Source organism: Microcaecilia unicolor, unplaced genomic scaffold, assembly GCF_901765095.1.
Source record: "Microcaecilia unicolor unplaced genomic scaffold, aMicUni1.1, whole genome shotgun sequence".
NCBI lineage: Eukaryota > Metazoa > Chordata > Amphibia > Gymnophiona > Siphonopidae > Microcaecilia > Microcaecilia unicolor.
In genome coordinates, this window is record NW_021963714.1 from 39,558 (window position 1) to 59,923 (window position 20,366).

The window sequence follows — 20,366 nt, forward strand, 5'->3', positions numbered from 1 at the left end:
GATAGAGACGTTTAAATATCTCAAGGGCATTTATGTACAGGAAGAGAGCCTTTTTCAAATGAAGGAGAGCTCTGGAATGAGGGGGCATACAACAAAGATAAGAGGGAATAGGCTTAGGAGTAACCTAAGGAAGTACTATTTCACAGAAAGGGTGGTGGAGGCGTGGGATGGCCTCCCGATGGAGGTGGTGGAGTCGAGGATTGTTCCAGAGTTTAAAAAGGCATGGGATAAGCATGTGGGATCGCTTAGGAAAAGGAAGAATTAGGGGTTACAGAGGATGGGCAGAGTGGATGGGTCATATGGCCTATATCTGCTGTCATGTTTCTATGTTCTGTATTAAGGAGTTAATGAGCTTTCATTCAAGTGTATAGTTAGTCAATAGGCCCCACTGACTATGACTCTGGGCAAGTCACTTAACCCTCCATTGCCCCATGTAAGCCGCATTGAGCCTGCCATGAGTGGGAAAGCACAGGGTACAAATGTAACAAAAATAAAATAGATACTATTGGAGATTCTACATGGAATGTTGCTACTATTGGAGATTCTAAATGGAATGTTGCTACTATTGGAGATTCTACATGGAATGTTGCTATTCCACTAGCAACATTCCATGTAGAAGGCTGCGCAGGCTTCTGTTTCTGTGAGTCTGACGTCCTGCACGTACGTGCAGGACATCAGACTCACAGAAGCATAAGCCTGCGCGGCCACATTGGTGATCTGCAAGGGCCGACTTCAAGTAGGAGCAACAGTGGAGGAGTGGCCTAGTGGTTAGGGTGGTGGACTTTGGTCCTGAGGAACTGAGTTCGATTCCCACTTCAGGCACAGGCAGCTCCTTGTGACTCTGGGCAAGTCACTTAACCCTCCATTGCCCCATGTTAAGCCGCATTGAGCCTGCCAGGAGTGGGAAAGCGCAGGCTACAAATGTAACTAAAAATAATGGGGCTTGCGTTATTTAGGACCCCTTTTACTAAGGTGTGTACGCACTTCTGTGCATCCAACACGCATCAAATTGGCACTACCGCCCGGCTACCGCATACCCCAGGCGGTAATTCCATTTTTGGCGTGCGCCCAACACACACGGTAGAAAATATTTTCTATTTTCTACCGTGGGGTGCTTACGCGGCGGTAATCGGCAGTTAGCATGTGCTGGACACAGCCTGGTTAGCGTGTGAGACCTTACCGCTAAGTCAACGGGTGGCGTTAAGGTCTCAGGCCGAAAATGGACGTGCGCTGGTTTTCGTTTTGCCGCAGGGTCCATTTTCCGGCACAATTTAAGAAATCCCTTTTTCCCAGGCGCGCTCAAGAAATGGACCAGCGTGCCTCCAAAACACGCGCCTACACCAGCGCAGGCCATTTTGGGAGCACCTTAGTAAAAGAGTCCCCAGTGTATTCATGTGCAAGAATTAAGCACGCATGAGGGTCCATCAGCGTCAGGTGCTGAAAGCAGTGGCGTTGCTACTTGGGGCCCCCCCTTGCCGATGACCCCCCTCCCCACCGTCAACCTGCTGCTGCCGTCGGGTACCTTTGCTGATGGGGGACCCTAACCCCCGCCAGCCGAGGTCCTCTTCTCCAGCGCGGCCACGTTACTGATCTGCAAGGCTTCGTTCTGTTTCTGTGAGTCTGACGCCCTGCACGTACAACATGCAGGACGTCAGACTCGCAGAAACAGAACGAAGCCTTGCAGATCAGCCAGCGAGGTCCTCTTCTTCCGGCGCAAGGCTTCGTTCTGTTTCTGTGAGTCCGACGCCCTTGCAGATCAGGCAGCAATGTGGCCGCGCTGGAGAAGAGGACTTCGACTGGTGGGGGTTGGGGTCTGCAGCCAGCAAAGGTACCTGACGGTGACAGCGGCGGCGGGGGAGGGTTGGTGGCGGCGGGAAGGGGGGGTTCAAAAGGGTTGACGCTGGGGGGGGTCAAAGTTGGTGATGGCAGCGGCGGTGAGGGTCAAAAATGGCGGGGGGGGGGGGGGGGTTGGTGGCGCCAGGAGGGGCTAAAATGTGCCCCCTTACCTCGGGCTCTGGACCCCCTCCCCCTGAAGTCTGGCTATGCCCCTGGCTGAAAGTGGGCTCCAGAGAACTTGGGGGGCTCCAGAGAGCAGAGCATGGGGATCTCTGCCAGGTACACTGGCTATGTGTGTCACTGCTGGGTGGGCTCCTGCCTACCCAGGCCCACCTGTGGCTACACCTCACTCCTCTTTATTACTCTGATTCATTTTTGGACCTAAACTACTGAATTTAATTTTCCTAAATCAGGGGTTCTCAATGGGATGTATTTGCTATTAATGCACATTAATGGTAAGAGTACACGCTTTGTACTTGAGATAGTGGAGTGTGAAGTGACTTGCTCAAGGTCACAAGGAGCTTCAGTGGGAAAAGCAGGATTTGAACCCGGGCTTCCATAGTTGCAGCAAGTGATGAACTATGGAAGCCCGGGTTCGAATCCTGCTCTTCCCACTGAAGCTCACTTGCTGCTTTATGCAGTAGGCAACTGCTCCAAACTCAGTAGGGTTTGACAAACAAGCAGGGAACATTCCTGTACTTAAAATCCCCATGAGCCTCAGGAAGGAGCACCTGGTGACTAAGATTTTATTTCTAATCCGTGGTAATAAATTATTTCTCAACGTTTAGGCTTTTCAGAAAGTATTTGAACCTTTTCTGTTAGGACCACCTGTCTGCAAATATATTCCGTCTGAATGTAAAATGATGAGGGCTCACTGTGAAAGGAAATAATTAGACATTCATGGCGCTGGAGTTATACCGCTTTTCATTTGACGTGATTTGACAACTTTGGTTCTGAGTCCTCACTATGGCTTTGTGACGGTGGAAGGAGGTGATTAATGCCGTTCAATGGTAACTGTTTCCTGCAGTGAATTATAATTGTGTCCTGTGGTGTATTTAACACAAAGACCCGCGGGAGAAATAAGTATACTGGAAATAAAATAATCAGTTCTCTACAGCAGATCTAGAACAATCCACAGTCCTGATGGGTTTGTATTGGCTTTTAGCTTCATGCATTTCCCTACGGAGTTAACAGATGTAGAGGCCTAGTTACGAAGCTATGTTCAGCACAGGGATGGCAACTCTGTGAGTTTGCCCCTCTTTTTAGACGCCTGATGGCATACGAGGAGCACCTATTCTATGATGGCATCTGGGCCAGTGACGTAGCTACGGGTGGGCACTGGCCCACTCATTCTTGCCTCAGGCCCACCCAGTCTGGTGGTCCCCAAAGCACCTCATTGGTGGTGCCTCACACCTCTCTCTCTTGCCCTCATGGCAGCTGCCCGTCTCTCTCTAAATTCCCCACCCCGCCCTCATCTACCTTTGAGCTATCGCCGGCAGCGATTCGTGTAATCAACCTGCGCCAGCCTTGCAGGCTTCCCTCTACCGCGACCCGCCCTCAATGACATAATTTTCTGTTTCTTCACTGGTGGGGACGCGGTAGAGGGCAGGCCTGGCGCAGGCCGATTACTGGAATCGCTTCCGGTGACGGCTTGGAGGTAGACCGGGGAGGGAGAGAGGAGCAGATGCTGGAGGGGGGAAGGAAAGAGAAGAATGGATGCTGGGGGAGGGGGGGGAGAAAGGAACGGATGCCAGCCGGGAGGGGAAGAGAGGAACGGATGCCGGGCGGGGAGGGAGTAAAGAAGAGCAGATGCTGAGCGGGGGTGGGGGTGGGGGGAGGAGAAGCATGATGATAGCAGGGGCAGAGGGAAAGTTTAACAAAAAAAAACTGTATGTATGGTTAGGGGTGGGGGTGGGAGGAACCCACCCGGGTTAACTCAGGGCCCACTCAAAATAACAGGTCTGGCTACACCTCCTGATCTGGGCACTCAAATTCCATTATAGAATGCTAGAGTAACCTACATGTGTGTGACTTTTGGGCGCTCAAATAGTGATGTCTATAAGTCCTTACTCTACAATGACTGCAGGTGGTCCTCATGGTCTTGGAGCAGAATGGAGATCATAGCTACCTCAGGTGGTGCCTATGAGGCTGCACTACCCCATATGAGGACTGTTCCATCCTCTCTCACAGGCACCGCCCGGGATAGCTATGAATTCCCTTCTGCTCCGAGAAGCATGAGGACCACCGCCCGCATCTGCTAGTCCAGCACCTGGACTGGAGGGAGGGAGTACAGAGAGAACCTCAGTACAGATGTTACTATTTTGGTGCCCAAAAGTCCAGTTCCGATATGACTAAATGACAGCGTCCAAAAGTCCTGATTTAGTAACGTACCATCGGGATGATTCTATAATTTCAACATGTCATAAAGTGTAAACACACCACACTCTTAGAATCACTCAGAAATAAGCAAGAAATGGTCACAAGGAGGAAAAAGCCTCAGTGAACCAAGACCTACTCAATTCAGTCCATAGATGGCTTCGATATAATCACAGGCTGAAAAAAACCCTCCTATGATTAAAAAATTTTCAATCAATCTTCAATGAAATTATATATATATCACTTAAACATTTTCTCAAAAATTTAAGAGCACTTATCTTAGAACTTCGCATGCTTCTTCCCAAAGACTCCAGCAGCTCTCGTCTCCGACGATGGCCAACGTTTCGAATCTCTGCTTCAGGGATTAGCTGAACTTCTTCAATTAAACAGACAGCAGCGAGTTATGCTGAGTTTAATTGAAGAAGCTCCACAAATCCCTGAAGCAGAGATTCGAAACGTTGGCCATCGTCGGAGACGAGAGCTGCTGGAGTCTTTGGGCAGAAGCATGTGAAGTCAGATTGGATTGGATTGGTTACTTGTAACCCGCCCTTATCCAGTTCCAAGTTAAGTGCTCTTAAGATTTTGAGAAAATGTTTTAAGTGATATATTTTTTCATTGAAGATCAGTTGAAAATGTTTTAATCACAGGAGGGTTTTTTCAGCCTGTGATTATATCGAAGCCATCTATGGACTGAATTGAGTAGGTCTTGGCTTACTGAGGCTTTTCCTCCTTGTGACAATTCTTGGCAATTTCCGAGTGATTCTAAGAGTGTTTGTTGAGTGTTAAGAGAGGAAAATAGGATATGATAATGGTTATTTAAAAAAATGTTGTGTTTGGTAAGGATTGCCACATGCATGTAATAAAAAATAAGTATATTTTTTGATCAGAATTGTTCATAGTGGTTACTTAATTGCATGATAATGAATATGCATGGAGATTTGCATACCTACTACCTTCATTGTGTGGAAATCTTTCTCAAGCATATTTATTAGGGATATCTTGAAAACCTGACCTCTTGAATACTGGAAACTAAGACCAAGGCAATGGAAGACTCATCATAATCTTCGTTTTCCCAACTGTAAAGGTCTAAAATATAAACTAATGTACACATCAACCTTTTCCTATATGAGCACACAAATCTGGAACGCGCTGCCGGACAACCATAAAAATGATCTACGAACTAACCAGCTTCCGCAAACTACTGAAGACGCATCTCTTCAACAAGACATATTACTAAGATCATCACATGTGAAATCCTCCACATGTTCCCAGAATTATCTTAAAATGTTTTCTTGTTATCTCACTATTATGCTTTATCATTATCATGGAACCCAAATACTTCTGTAATACCAATTGTCTATTCTCTTCTCATTTCCACTATTCATGATGTATTGTAAGCCACATTGACCTGCAAAGAGTTGGGAAAATGTGGGATACAAATGCAACATATAAATAAATAAATAAAAATAAATCTAGGAAAGCTTTAATAGCAGGACAGAGAGAAAACTGTGTGTGTGTGTGTGTGGGGGGGGGGGGGGGGTTGAACTAAAAGAGGGAGGGTTAAGAATATGTTTGAAAAACAATGTTGCAAAAGAATGAACAAATGTCCTGACCTTTTCTTTTTCACCCTACATAGGTAAACTACAGACAGAGCATAGACAAGTTAAAATACAGCTCTGTAACGAGCACTCCGGAGATCATTCGAGCCAGGATCAATGCTCAGCAACTGAGTAATGTAAGTTCATCTTTTACTCTCACGTAGGAGACTAGAATCTTGCCTGCTGCTGCCAAGACATCTTTGTCTATTGTCTAAGCTCTCATGGTTAAGGGAGGGTTTCATTTTCCTATAGACAGTAGAGAGCTCTTGTCTCATAATGTCTTTGCAAAATAAGAAAAAATGGTAAATATTTTTCAATCACAGCAAGTAGTCTACCATAACTGATGACTCTAACAAGTATTCATGTTGAATGGAGTGCAGGCAGTCAAAATATGGTAACTCAAAATCGATTTTCCCCACAGGAAAAATGTTATAAATGGTTCTAACACTTTTTTTCCCCCCATGAAAATGTGTCAATTTTATAAATTTGCAAATGAACAAACCATATACTATACGACAAAGTACATATTAAGTTAAAGACAAAAAAACATAATATTATGATAGAGATAATATTTAAATGAAAAAGAATTTTATAAAAAAGAAAAGGAGAAAATGAACAGGTTAATGTTATAAACGATTGTCGTCCAGAGTCTAAAACAGATATGAGGCAAAAACCCTAGTGGACCCAATAACTTATTCTCACCAAAAAAAAGTCCCATAGTTTGAAAGCCTTCCATTTCTATCTCTCTGAAGAGGAAAGGGTGTAGATGCACCTTCTGGAAGACGGGTGCCTTAAAGTCAAAACAAATATTATAAGGTGGGATACCGGGTGTCAAAGTAATGATGTTGGAAGTAGATCATCGAACTCTCAAACATCTTAGTTGAAGTCTGCTGGTAACCTACGTTGAACAAATTCATTTACTTCTTAGAACAGCAGTGTGATGTGTCAGTGGAAATTGTTCTTTAGGCTGAAGCTTCTGAGATCCCAGTCACTGATTTGTTGGAGAGGTTTCCAATGGACTCCCAGGAGCTTCAGGTTAAAATGTTTTCTGAAAACAGAGTGTCTCACCGAGTGGATCAGAATTGGCAAGAGCCCCTTGATACGAAATGTGGTAGGAGTTGGACATCATAGCTCCCGAATGATAAACTATAAGCTACAGATAAACATTTATGAAGAGCAAATTAATTAGCTGAATTTTGACTTTTCCTGTACTGTTCTGCAAGGGATTGGGAGGTATGGATGGAGAAGATGACAACAACCAATAGATCAAACAATGCTGCATGATAGTGAAGAGGAAAGAAACATGGCATACAGTGGCCCAGGGGTCAGTCAATGCACAAAACTCAACTCCAAGCCCCAACTTATATTCTTTTATTGATTGGCCAATTTATGTTCATTTTGTTTCTGAGATCTCAGTTGTGTCTTACTTCTGGATAGATAAGGAGACAAGCTATCTTAAAAATCAAACAAGGGCTCTACTTTTGACATCTGCCTTGGTCTTTTCTGGACTGTAGGGAGATTGCATGAAAATGAAACTGATACCGTTTCCCCCATATATATACCTCTGGAAGATTTCCAGGATGCTGTAGATCAGTGGCAGAGGACTTGGTTGGTTCCCCGAGAGAAAACTTTATGCTTTACCACAGAGCACCAAGGTTTTATGGCCATTCCATGATGGAAGTTTGAAGGATTTTCACTGGTCGATATATATGATCACATGGGCTTCTTTCCTCTCATATATCTAGCTGCAAGCCTTTCATAGGACTTAGGGAATAGTTTCCAATGGACATATCTTTTCCGATGGTGAATTCTCAGTCTGATGGTTCTGAAGGAATATGGTGAAAATGAGGGTCTTTACAGGTCTTGTCCAGAGAGGATTATTACCGTCACTCACTGTCATTTGCATTATTTTTCATATTGTAATTAAAATATAGCTCTTGAACCGTTAACTTTGTAGAGCGGGGTATTTCTTTCCTGTGGTCTAGCCAATCTGATTGCTTGGAACGAAGCTTAACCTTCAATTTAATATATACGCCCAGGTCCATGTTGACCCCAAATCATTTAATTTCTCATTTTCCTACAGTCAACATGATTGCAGACATGCTGAACCATAGAGCGAGCCCTTTAAATAGTATGTGCCTTTTCTATTTCATGGCAGCTAAACTATCGAGCTCAGTATGAGAAAACCAAGACAAATTATACCCTTCCACAAGATGTTCCTCATCTGATCAAGGCCAGAGCCAATGCTGAACTCTTTAGTGAGGTGAGTGAGTGCTTTACCTCAAATTTATTAGTACCATAGTAAATGTAGCACAGGTGTGATCTGTGTGTAAATCTTTGCTAATATTTAATTTAAGGATTTGTCCACTCCTCTTCTATCCAACAAGGGTGTACAGGGTGAATTACAATTAAAAAGCATAAAGCATCAAATTACAATTTTTGAAAACAAAACATAAACTATACAGAATACAATACCAAAAACAAAAACTACAAACATCAGCAAAAACAGCAAATCAATCAAACTTGGCCAAGCCAGACTAGGGAAATCTTATAAATCTTATAAAACAACAAGAACTACAACAAAACATATAAACCATAAAAACACCCATCAAGTACAAAAAAAATCAAAACATAGAAAAGAAAATAAGATGACACCTTTTTTATTGAACTAACAATACAGATTTGAAGAAGGGTTACCTTCAAAAGGTAATCAAAATGTGCATTGTTAGTTCAATAAGAAAGGTATCATCTTATTTTCTTTTCAATGTTTTGATTTATTTCTGTTTATTACCTTTAAAAGTGGATTAACACAGCTACCATGCCACTTTACTGCAAAAAAAATCAAACCCGCTCATGACCATCTACTCAGCCAAGTAAGGGTAGAGAAAATCCAGCTCTTCAAATGCCAATCAAACAGTTCATACTGGGGCTGATATTTAGACTGTGGGAGTTAGCCTGGTCAAGCCCCGCGTTTGGTGGTAATGCCAGATATTCAATTTCCAGGTCGTATCCAGTGTCCGGCATTGGATATCCATTGTAGTTTTGACCGGTTGGAACTTAACCAGCAAAGCCAATATTCGACGCTGGCTGGTTAAGTTCAGAATTGGCCAAAGATATTCCAGCTACACAAGCGGCCAAAAATGGCCACCAAACCTATGCTAAAAATCGGTAGATAGCTGGTTATATTGCACGATATAACTGGCTATCGGCTAATCAGCGATGTTCAGCGGTAGACAGCTGGCTATAGAATATTGCTGGATAGCCGGCTAAGTACCATTCAACCAGCCAGGTGTTGTTCCTGGCAGGTTGAGTGATTTTGAATATCGAGGGGATGTACCATGGGCAGACTGGATGGACCATGCAGGTCTTTTTCTGCCGTCATCTACTATGTTACTATGTTACTACTGTATGTATCTAATCATCTCTTTCAAGGCCTGAAGTAAATCATTCCAAATAAATCCAAAGGAATCACTTAGAAAAACATTTACATTGAATCTGAACTGAACCAAATGGTTTTGAGCACATTGGCTACAAGTCACAAGCTTGAGAGGATCTCAGAGAGTGAACTGGCCTACGGGTGCTCTCTGAGATAAAAGGGGCCAATTTCATGATAAACCTGAGATGCTAAACAGGCCGACATGGGTAAATTTGCTTTCAGAAGGGAATTTCTTTTAATACAATACAATTAAAACTTGTATTCTGCAAATCATCTGTTAGGTCTTATGCGAATTACAAAAATGTAACTACTAGGCATACTTAGGATATAACAGATTGGGGCCAATTAGGGATAGTGCGAAGTACCCGTAATAAAAATTCTAAATCACACAGAGGCGTATTTTCAAAGCACACTTAGACTTACAAAGTTCCATAGCTTTGAAAATGAACCCTATGGAGGGACATAATCGAATGGGGCCGGCCATCTATATGGGCGGCCATCTCTAAGGCCGGCCCCGTAAAGCAGCATACCCGACTGAATTATCAAAACAAGGTGGCCGGCCATCTTTCGTTTCAATAATACGGTTGGGGCCGGCCAAATCTCAACATTTGGGCCGGCTTTAGAGATGGCCGCCATTGGTTTCCAGCGATAATGGAAACTAATGGCGGCTATCTCAAACCTGGCCAAATCCAAGGCATTTGCTCGTGAGAGGAGCCAGCATTTGCAGTGCACTGGTCCCCCTCACATGCCAGGACACCAACCGGGCACCCTAGGGGGCACTGCAGTGGACTTCAGAAAAGCTCCCAGGTACATAGCTCCCTTACCTTGTGTGCTGAGCCCCTCAACCCCCCCCCAAAACCCACTACCCACAACTGTGCACCACTACCATAGCCCTAAGGGGTGAAGGGGGGGCACCTACATGAGGGTACAGTGGGTTTCGGGTGGGTTTTGGAGGGCTCCCATATACCACCACAAGTGTAACAGGTAGGGGGGGATGGGCCTGGGTCCTCCTGCCTGAAGTGCACTGCAGTACCCACTAAAAACAGCTCCAGGGACCTGCATAGTGCTGTCAGGGAGCTGGGTATGACATTTGAGGCTGGCATAGAGGCTGGCACAAAAATGTATAAAAAACTTTTTTTGGGATGGGAGGGGGTTGGTGACCACTGGGGAGTAAGGGGAGGTGATCCCCGATTCCCTCCGGTGGTCATCTGGTCATTTGGGGCACTTTTTTGATGCTTGGTTCTAAGACTAAATGGACCAAGTAAAGTCGGCCAAATGCTCGTCAGAGCCGGCCTTCTTTTTTCCATTATCGGCCGAAGCTAGCCATCTCTTAACCATGCCCCCATCCCGCCTTTGCTACCCTGCGGACACGCCCCCTTTAACTTTGGCCGGCCCTGCGACGGAAAGCAGTTGAAGCCGGCCAAAATCGGCTTTCGATTATACCGATTTGGCCGGCTTTAGGAGATGTGTCGGAAGATGGCCAGCCTTCTCCTTCAAAAATAAGTAAGATAGTCACCTCAGGGCTCACTTGCAGTATATCAAGTGCCGAAAATAACATAAATAAATAAATATATATATAATATTACTCATTACAAAACAAGAATTCACAGACATCATATAATGGGTTGAATGCCAAAATATTTCTGGAACAAATAGGTATTCGTTTTTTCAATTGGGTTAGCAGAAAGTTTTACATTTCCATTTTACTGACATAAAAACTCATTTATTCCTCATCCTGAAGGAGAGCTCCTGCAACAGCCATTAATAGTGTCTGTTGTTTCTGTTGCCAGAATAAGTACAGAGAAGGATGGGAGAAGTCCAGAGGTAAGGGCTTCGAGATAAGACTGGATTCCCTGCCTTTACTGACCGCCAAAGCCTCAGGAGCCCTAGCCAGTGAGGTAAGATGGACTTCACTGCATTGTACTGGGGCAGACCCTGAAGGGGGTGGGAGGGGAATCCTGTCTACTGAAGGGCTACAGTAGTGACCTCTGATGGCAAGGAATTCTCCATTTCAGGACCTTTCTCTGTAAGGGTCCCTTTTACTAAGCCGCGGAAGGCTCTACGCGCACCTAACGCACGCCAAAATGAATTTACCGCCCAACTACCGCGTGCCTCTTGCAGTAATTTCATTTTTGGCGCACGTCTGGAAAATATTTTAAATTTTCGGACACGTGCCAAGCGGCATCTGACACGCATAGGTCGTTACCATGCAGATTCCTTGGTCTATGGCTGGCGGTAAGGTCAGACATCCAAAATGGATGCGCAGCAATTTTGATTTTGCTGCACGTCCATTTTTGGGAAAAAAATGTTAAAAAGGCATTTTTGGTACGTGCGCTGAAAAATATTTCTGCGCGGTCCCAAACCCACGCCTACACTGGTACTTCTCTGGTCATTCCCCTTTTTGTTCTGTTGGTTGATTTTTTCCAAAGGGGGTACTTCGGCTTTTTTGGGGGTTTTTTGCACTTCCACAATACTGTTTAACGTTCTTGGAAAGACTGGATGAGACACACGGGAAACTAACTAACTACCATTTCTCTTCCTTTCTGAAGATTAAGTATAAAGAAGATTACGAGAAAACAAAGGGCAAAGCAACCGGCGCAACCGATTCCAGACTTCTGCACTCCCTGCAGGTGGCGAATTTGAGTAGTGAGGTAATTCACATCCCACTCTCTAGGCAAAACTTCGGAGGCATTCTAGCATTTTGGCCTGGTGCCCGGGGTGCTGATTTCCAAAGGTGAAAGCAAGGACTGCAGCTACCACAAATAATTTGGGAAGTATATTTGAAAACCAGAAATGGCCTGGACTCCCTGTTCACTCCACAAACGGCATCACATAGCAGCTTTGTCCCAAGTCCTTACTGTAAAAGATGGTGCGATTTCAGGTTTTCAATGGCCTTGCGTTGAAGGTGGGCTGGAGTAGGACACTATCAGGGGAATTTTCGAAAGAGAAGGGCGCCCATCTTCCGACACAAATCGGGAGATGGGCGTCCTTCTCTCAGGGTCGCCCAAATCGGCATAAACGAAAGCCGATTTTGGGCGCCCTCAACTGCTTTCTGTCGCAGGGACGACCAAAGTTCCCAGGGGCGTGTTGGTAGCGTACCGAAGGCGGGACTGGGGCGTGATTAAGAGATGGGCGTCCTCGGCCGATAATGGAAAAAAGAAGGGCGTCCCTGACAAGCATTTGGCCGACTCTACTTGGTCCAATTTTTTTCATGACCAAGCCTCGAAAGGTGCTTGAACTGACCAGATGACCACCGGAGGGAATCGGGGATGACCTCCCCTTACTCCCCCAGTGGTCACCAACCCCCTCCCACCCAAAAAAAAATTTAAAAACGTTTTTTGCCAGCCTCAATGCCAGCCTCAAATGTCATACCCAGCTCCATGACAGCAGTATGCAGGTCCCTGGAGCAGTTTTAGTGGGTACTGCAGTGCACTTCAGGCAGGCGGACCCAGGCCCCCCCCCTACCTGTTACACTTGTGGTGATAAATGTGAGCCCTTCAAAACCCATCCAAAACCCACTGTACTCACATGTAGGTGCCCCCCTTCACCCCTTAGGGCTATGGTAGTGTTCTACTGTTTTTGGGAGTGGGGTTGGGGGGCTCAGCACCCAAGGTAAGGGAGCTATGTACCTGGGAGCAATTTCTGAAGTCTACTGCAGTGCCCCCTAGAGTGCCCGGTTGGTGTCCTGGCATGTGAGGGGGACCAGTGCACTACGAATGCTGGCTCCTCTCACGACCAAAGGGCTTAGATTTGGTCGTTTTTGAGATGGGCGTCCTTAGTTTCCATTATGGCTGAAAACCGGGGACGACCATCTCTAAAGTCGACCATCTCAACATTTAGGTCGACCATCTCTAAGGACGACCTAAATGTTGAGATTTGGGCGTCCCCGACCGTATTATTAAACGAAAGATGGACGCCCATCTTGTTTCGATAATACGAGTTTCCCTGCCCCTTGAGATGCCCATATGCTTTGAAAATGAGCCCCTCATTAAAGAATAACACCTAAGCACTGCAGGTCTTTATCTGTCATCATCTACTGTGCTACTTATGCACTCAAATGCCAATTAGTGGTGCCAATCAGACACATGGACCATTATTTCTATAACTATTATTCCAGTTTTAGGTGCTGATTTATAGAATTAGCACCAATGTCATTTCTTGACAGCAGGCACAGGTCATTTACTTTGGCGGGGGAGGGGGTAGAAATTAAGTTAGGGTTTTGTTTTAGTTGAAGGAGTCCAAGGGATCCAAGGTTTACCCGAACCCAGGTGGAAATTAAATTAGGGTTTTGTTTTAATTGGAGGGTGGTGCCGGGAGGGGGGTAGAAACTAAACTAGGATTTTGTTTTAGTTGGTGGAGGGGCGGTGATGAAATGTTTGGCCCACCCATTTTGTTCTCGGGCCCGCTCAAAATTGGCTGTCTGGCTACGTCACTGGATAGTGGGTTCTGTGACAGCTGCAGGAAGAATCAACATTTATATTCTAAAGTGGTTAAGATTAAAGTTTACGTTCAGGCATGTAGACGTTTGCATTGTTGTGGATGCTAGTGTATATCCATGCACCTTAACAGAAGACACATTAAGGGAGTGTTTCTCAAACTGTGGGTCATGACCCCACACACCACATTTGGGGTGCCACCTGTCCAGGCATTACATAGACGCTCCCTTGGCGGGGTCTTGGGCTTCGATGTGGCATGAACTTGGGGGTCTACATTAAGGGCGTATCAGATAACGTCTACTGAGACAACATTACGCGATCTCCGTTATCTGCTGCATTAGTACACCTGGCCCATGCATGCTCTGTCTTTTTCCATGCTATGCAGTTAGGACCAGATCCAAATATGGTGCCTAAAAAATTGGCACCGAAAAAACTTATTCTATAAACCTCGTCTAAAGTTAAGTACAGTTCATAGAATACACATACTCCCGGAATCTATATATGGCGCCTGAAAATCCACGCGGAAACTGAAGCGTTTTCTATAACAATGTGCATAACTTAATTGGTTAACTAGCTAATCAGCGCTGTTAATTGAATGTTAACAAGCAATTATCAGCACTAATTCTCATTAATTGAGTGGAGGAGTGGCCTAGTGGTTAGGGTGGTGGACTTTGGTCCTGGGGAACTGAGGAACTGAGTTCGATTCCCGGCACAGGCAGCTCCTTGTGACTCTGGGCAAGTCACTTAACCCTCCATTGCCCCATGTAAGCCGCATTGAGCCTGCCATGAGTGGGAAAGCGCGGGGTACAAATGTAACAAAAATAAAATAGATATTATTGGAGATTCTACATGGAATGTTGCTACTGTTGGAGATTCTATATGGAATGTTGCTATTCCACTAGCAACATTCCATGTACAAGGCTGCGCAGGCTTCTGTTTCTGTGAGTCTGACGTCCTGCGCGGCCACATTGGTGATCTGCAAGGGCCGACTTCTACATGGAATGTTGCTAGTGGAATAGCAACATTCCATGTAGAATCTCAAATAGTAGCAACAGTGGAGGAGTGGCCTAGTGGTTAGGGTGGTGGACTTTGGTCCCGAGGAACTGAGTTCGATTCCCACTTCAGCACAGGCAGCTCCTTGTGACTCTGGGTAAGTCACTTAACACTCCATTGCCCCATGTGAGACGCATTGAGCCTGCCATGAGTGGGAAAGCGCGGGGTCTTTTTGTCAAGGCTCATTCATTAAAGAACTGTGTTCCATTTTTAAAGGCCCGTGGTGCTGTTTTTTTTGTTGAACTTTAGTTTGTACTTCGTTCCCTCTCTTTTGTTATATCCAAGCCGCATTGAGCCTGCCATGAGTGGGAAAGCGCGGGGTACAAATGTAACAAAAATAAACACACACACACAATTCGCTAAGTGTATTCTATAATGTGGTGAGCCTAAATTCTAAGTCGCATAGTTGAAAAGGGGGCAGGGCGTGGGTGTTTCTAAAATCTATGCGCACTGTTATAGAATTCACCCGCTCCGTGCCTATTTCAGCGTCGGCATTTACACCGAGTTTTATTTCACGTGACTGCCTGCGACTAAATTTAGTCACGTGGATGGGCATGCTATACACCACGTGGAATATTAGGCGTATTCTATAAAATTTAGGCATCCTTTATAGAATAAGCCTAGGTATATTGTTTTTTCCACGCAGAATTTTCAGGTGCCAGATACAGAATCTAACTCTTGGTGCTTAAATGTGAGGAACGTGTAATTGAATTGCCCTAATTCTGTGGAAAAGAGTAGGGCGTAGCCAGACTTCGGCGGGAGGGGGGGTCCAGAGCCCGAGGTGAGGGGGCACATTTTAGCCCTCCCCAGTGCCACCCCCCCTCCCACCCGCTGCCAACCCGCCACCGCCAGGTACCTTTGCTGGTGGGGGTCCCCAACCTCCGCCAGCCGAAGTCCCCTTCAGCGCCAGTCTCCAAGTCCGGCGCGTTTGCTGATCTGGATTCTGTTTTTGACATGAGTCCTGACGTCGGAGGGTCGGCGGCGGGGGGGGGGGGGGGGGGGGTAAAAACAGGGGGCCAGGGCTAAATCTGCGGGGGCCCATGCCCCCATCTAGCTACGCCCCTGGGGCTAAATGTCACCTGCTAATTCCTGGATTCACTGCTTAATAAACTTTGGTAAGAGGACCTGGTAGGCAGGTAGCTCTGGTGAGGCCCTGTTGATTTGAAGTAATGCCTTCTTCCTACTCTTCTGTTAGTAAAGGTCTATGTTTTAAATAATAGATTGCATATAAGAAAGGCTTTGAGGAGAGTAAGACCCACTTCCACCTTCCAATGGACATGGTAAACCTACGGCAAGCCAAGAAAGCTCAGGCTTTGGCCAGCGACCTGGAGTACCGGAAGAAGCTCCATGAGTACACTGCAGTTCCGGAAGACATGAAGACAGCCTGGGCCAAGAAAGCCTATGATCTCCAAAGTGAGGTAGGACCCGCTTTCACGGGGTGCCATGTTAGTGTTACTTTCCAACCTTCCCATGCTGCGAGGCTGAGATCTGCATTTGTGAACAAGTATTCGGTTCCAAAGTGTAATGTCCACTAGATTGATCTAAAGTGTGTTAAGTCATAACAAAATTTTTTAATCAATGAATTTGTATTAAATGGGCAAAATGAGCCTAAAGAAGTCTTGGAAATTGAGGAAAAATGAACCTGAAACTTTTTTTGCCCAATACACATGACTACTGTGACGATATCCACCTAACGTTATTAACTTGTATAGACTTCTTTAATATCACATTACTTAAATGCCTGCTTTTCCGCAGATTGAGAGCTATATATACTGACAGCACTGTGCACTAATCATGTTCTCAGTTCCTCTTTCAACACATGTATTAAATGAATAATGCCGGATTTTTGCCTTTTATACCTATATGAGAATTTGACCCCTAAGGGTAGTACTGAGAGACTACCACTAGGGGTCGCTGGCACTATTCTGAATCTGGTGCCCGCCAGGACAGGAGTGACTGGAGATCACTCCTACCCTGAACCTCATAGATCACCAGGAATTGATAGCAGTAGGCCCGGGGAGGGGGTCTTCGGGGTGGTGTCTTCGGGAAGGGGATTCTTTTCAGGTGGAGGGGCGAGCACTCTTCATTTTGAAAAGCTCCAGCCCCTTTAAGAAGGTTCCCTGGGAGCATCAGCCTGCGTGTTAGCTTTCTAGTACTGCCATATTTTACCACAGCTTAGTAACTTCCTCCCGTAATCAGTTTATTTTATACATTTATATGCAATAAATTTCACATCCAAGTGTGAATCACAGGGTATTCTATTGCTTCTTGCTTTTGTTTTGAGTTTACATGGCTTTACCTGATTCTTTACTCTCTCCCCCCTTCTCCTGCTTCTATTTTTTTTTTACTCTGTCATTCTTCTTTTATTCTTTGACTCCATCTCTTTCTTCCTTATGCTCACTCTCTCTCTCTCTCTACTAGCTATTGAGCCCATAAAAACGGGCTGGTATTGGGGTTTCCTCCCCCTCCGCTCGGAGTCGCCGCCGCCACCCCTCCAGCCGGCCCAGGCCCTCTCTTTGCTTCAGAACTCAGCCTTTGGATGTTACAGCGCTATTAGAAACATCGGATATAGATTCAATTATCCCAGCTACTTTGGTAGCGACCAGTAGCGCTGATGCCAGATAAGATTTGGATACTGAAAATGTTTTACAAAAATCGTGATAAACCATTTAAAGGATTAAAGATTTCAATTTACCCTGACGTCTCGAGGGAGACACAGATTCGACGTAAAAGATTTCTTCAAAAAAAAACAAGAAACGATTAACATGGGAGCAACTTTCTTCCTTAAATTCCGAGCACACCACCCGAACTCTCATCACCTCTCGCCTTGACTACTGCAACCTACTCCTCACCGCCCTCCCACTTAGCCATCTATCCCCCCTTCAGTCCGTTCAGAACTCTGCCGCACGTCTTATCTTCCGCCTTAACCGATATACTCATATCACCCTCTCCTCAAGTCACTTCACTGGCTTCCGATCAGATACCGAATACAGTTCAAGCTTCTCCTACTCCCCTACAAATGCACTCGATCTGCAGCCCCTCCTTACCTCTCTACCCTCATCTCCCTTACGTCCCTACCCATAACCTCCGCTCTCAAGACAAATCCCTCCTTCAGTACCCTTCTCCACCACCGCCAACTCTAGGCTTCGCCCTTTCTGCCTCGCCTCTCCCCATGCTTGGAACAAACTCCCTGAGCCCATACGCCGGCCCCCCTCCCTACCCATCTTCAAATCATTGCTCAAAGCCCACCTCTTCAATGTCGCCTTCGGCACCTAATCACTACATCTCTTCTCAGGAAATCTCATCTACCCCAACTTGACATTTCGTCCTTTAGATTGTAAGCTCTTCTGAGCAGGGACCGTCCTTATTCGTTAATTTGTACAGTGCTGCGTAACCCTAGTAAGCGCTCTAGAAATGTTATGGTAGTAGTAGTAGTAGTAAATTCCCTCCCAGCTTGAGACATTTATTACATCGAGAAAGGCTGTCGAAGTTGAAGTTTGGCAGTAATTAGCTCTTGATTATTATTGTAATAGGATCAACGCACGATATGATAAACTCTTCCTAAAGGATTGTAAGTCTTCAACATGTGATATTTTTGAACTCCAATTGTGGACTACTAACTGGCAAATAATTTAAAGTTTGTGTTGTGATATTTTCTTTGAATTGATGTAAATTCTGATGTAGCCAGTTTTCTCATCAAGTTTAACGCTTGTAATAATTGTAAAAAATTTAAATAAATAAATAAATAAAAAGAACTTACACATCCATTTGCCAAACTCAGCAAGGCACATCAGCTGAGCTGCCGTGGGCCCTTCCTTCTCTGCCTGTGGCCCCGCCTCCTGTGACGTAACGTCAGCGAGGGCGGGACACAGGCAGAGAAGGAAGGGGCAGCTCAGCTGTTGTTGCGTTGCTGCGTTCGGCGAATGGATGTGTAAGTTCAGGAGGGAAGAGAGGGGCCGGGCCGGGTGTAGGGGTGGCGACGGCGACTCCGAGTGTGGGGGGGGGAGCGGTAAGCAACCTCGGCGGCGCAGTTTCCCTCTCTGTCCCGCCCCCCGTCATCACGTATTGACGCGGGGCGGGACAGAGAGGGAAGTCTCTACTGCGCATTTGCAAGTGAGTTGGGTCACTCGCCGTTTATATGTTTGATATATATATATATATATATATATATATATATATATATATATATATATATATATATATAAATACAAGCCAGTAAACAGAAATCTAATATTCATGTTTTTTTTCCAGCGTCAGTACAGAGCGGATCTAACATGGATGAAAGGAGTTTGGGTGGATGACAGAGGGAAGTCTGAATATTCAACAGGCCAAGAAAGCAGGAGAGCTTGTTAGTGAGGTAAACATCGGGCACTGCTCATGCTATCTGTTAATCGCTCTAAATAGAAGCAGGTCGAATTCTACTGGGTCTGAGTCATCATGAGTACATCATGTTGACCTGCTCATGTTCTGACAGGAGAGACTTAGTCCTTGGAATGACCTTGTGCTTTCCAGACCCATGAAGACTTGGCATATTGTAGGCCTCTGGCAGCAGTATGAAATGTGCTGCTCTTTCTAACTTTTCCCGGGCTGATTTTTTTCGGAGAATGTCTCTGTACAAAATTCATAGTGGGCTGTTGAATTGTCTTGCACGTTCCTGCAATAAGGGGACCTATATGATGACTTTTTTTTCTGTAGATAAAAATCGGGGTAACCTTATAAGCTATCAAGGCCAAGAGGGGGGAATATTGCCAAGTATGATGAGTCAGTAAATCTTTATTTACTTTCAGAGCTGCTCTAGAGCCAGTGATGTATTTATTCAAGGTGTGCGTGCAGGGGTGTGCTGGTAAATTTTTAACAACAGGCTCTTTCTCCGGAGGTAGCCAGCTCTGCAGTTGGAAGGGCCGGGGGGGGGGGGGGGGGAGCAACACTTGCCTCTCTCTCCTCCCTCCCTTCGTGCGGGCACGGCTAGGCATACCTTTGTTGGCAGTCAATAAATGGACTGCCACCACTCCCGTCTTGCTCTGAGCAGCATGCTGGAACTTCTCTCACATGCTGGAGAAGTCCAGCCTGCTGCCCGGAGCTGGAAACAAGGAGCGGAGAGCAGCAGTAGTCTATTTACTTGGCTGGCAGGGCTCAGCGTCCCCACCAGCAAAGTAAAAGATAATTCAGCAGGGGGCCCAAGCCCACATTTTGGGAGCCAGTTGTTAAAGTAGCCATGGAGGGCCCTACTTTAACAACCGGCTCCCCAAATTCTTACAAACTTAACAACCGGCTCTTGCGAGCCTGTGAGAGCCTGCTCCAGCACACCACTGTGTGCGTGTGTTGTGTAAGCTCCCTGTCAGACCAGGCCCCTGCTCTCCTTCTCACGCTTTAAAATCATCTCTGCTCCAGTCTTCACCCAAACAGGGGCAGTGGTACTCATAGGCTGCCTGTGGCCTGTCAGGGCCGTGCCTAGGGTCTCCGGCGCCCCCCTGCAGTTGGCCCCGCCGGCGCGCCCCCCCCCCCCAAAAAAAAAACGATCGCTACACTACCCCGCCCTCTTCTCCCCAGATCCTTTTCCTTTTTGTTTAAATTTACCTCTCCGGCGCGCGGCAGCGTAGCGTTAGTGAGAAGGAGGCGGCGCTTTCCCCG

The 20,366-nt window shown here is 45.8% G+C and overlaps 1 protein-coding gene across 1 annotated transcript in view; it reads left to right on the plus strand.

The window, feature by feature from the left end:
* The window catches only part of LOC115459585 (nebulin-related-anchoring protein-like), a gene marked incomplete at both ends in the record, with an annotated part of 56,466 nt that extends 37,374 nt beyond the window's left edge, over positions 1-19,092 (plus strand). Inside the window, 7 exon segments of the mRNA XM_030189394.1 lie at positions 5,849-5,947; positions 7,969-8,073; positions 11,037-11,144; positions 11,796-11,897; positions 15,956-16,153; positions 18,987-19,025; positions 19,027-19,092. Coding sequence (XP_030045254.1) covers positions 5,849-5,947; positions 7,969-8,073; positions 11,037-11,144; positions 11,796-11,897; positions 15,956-16,153; positions 18,987-19,025; positions 19,027-19,092 — 717 coding nt within the window.
* Between the last annotated feature and the right edge of the window lie 1,274 nt (positions 19,093-20,366).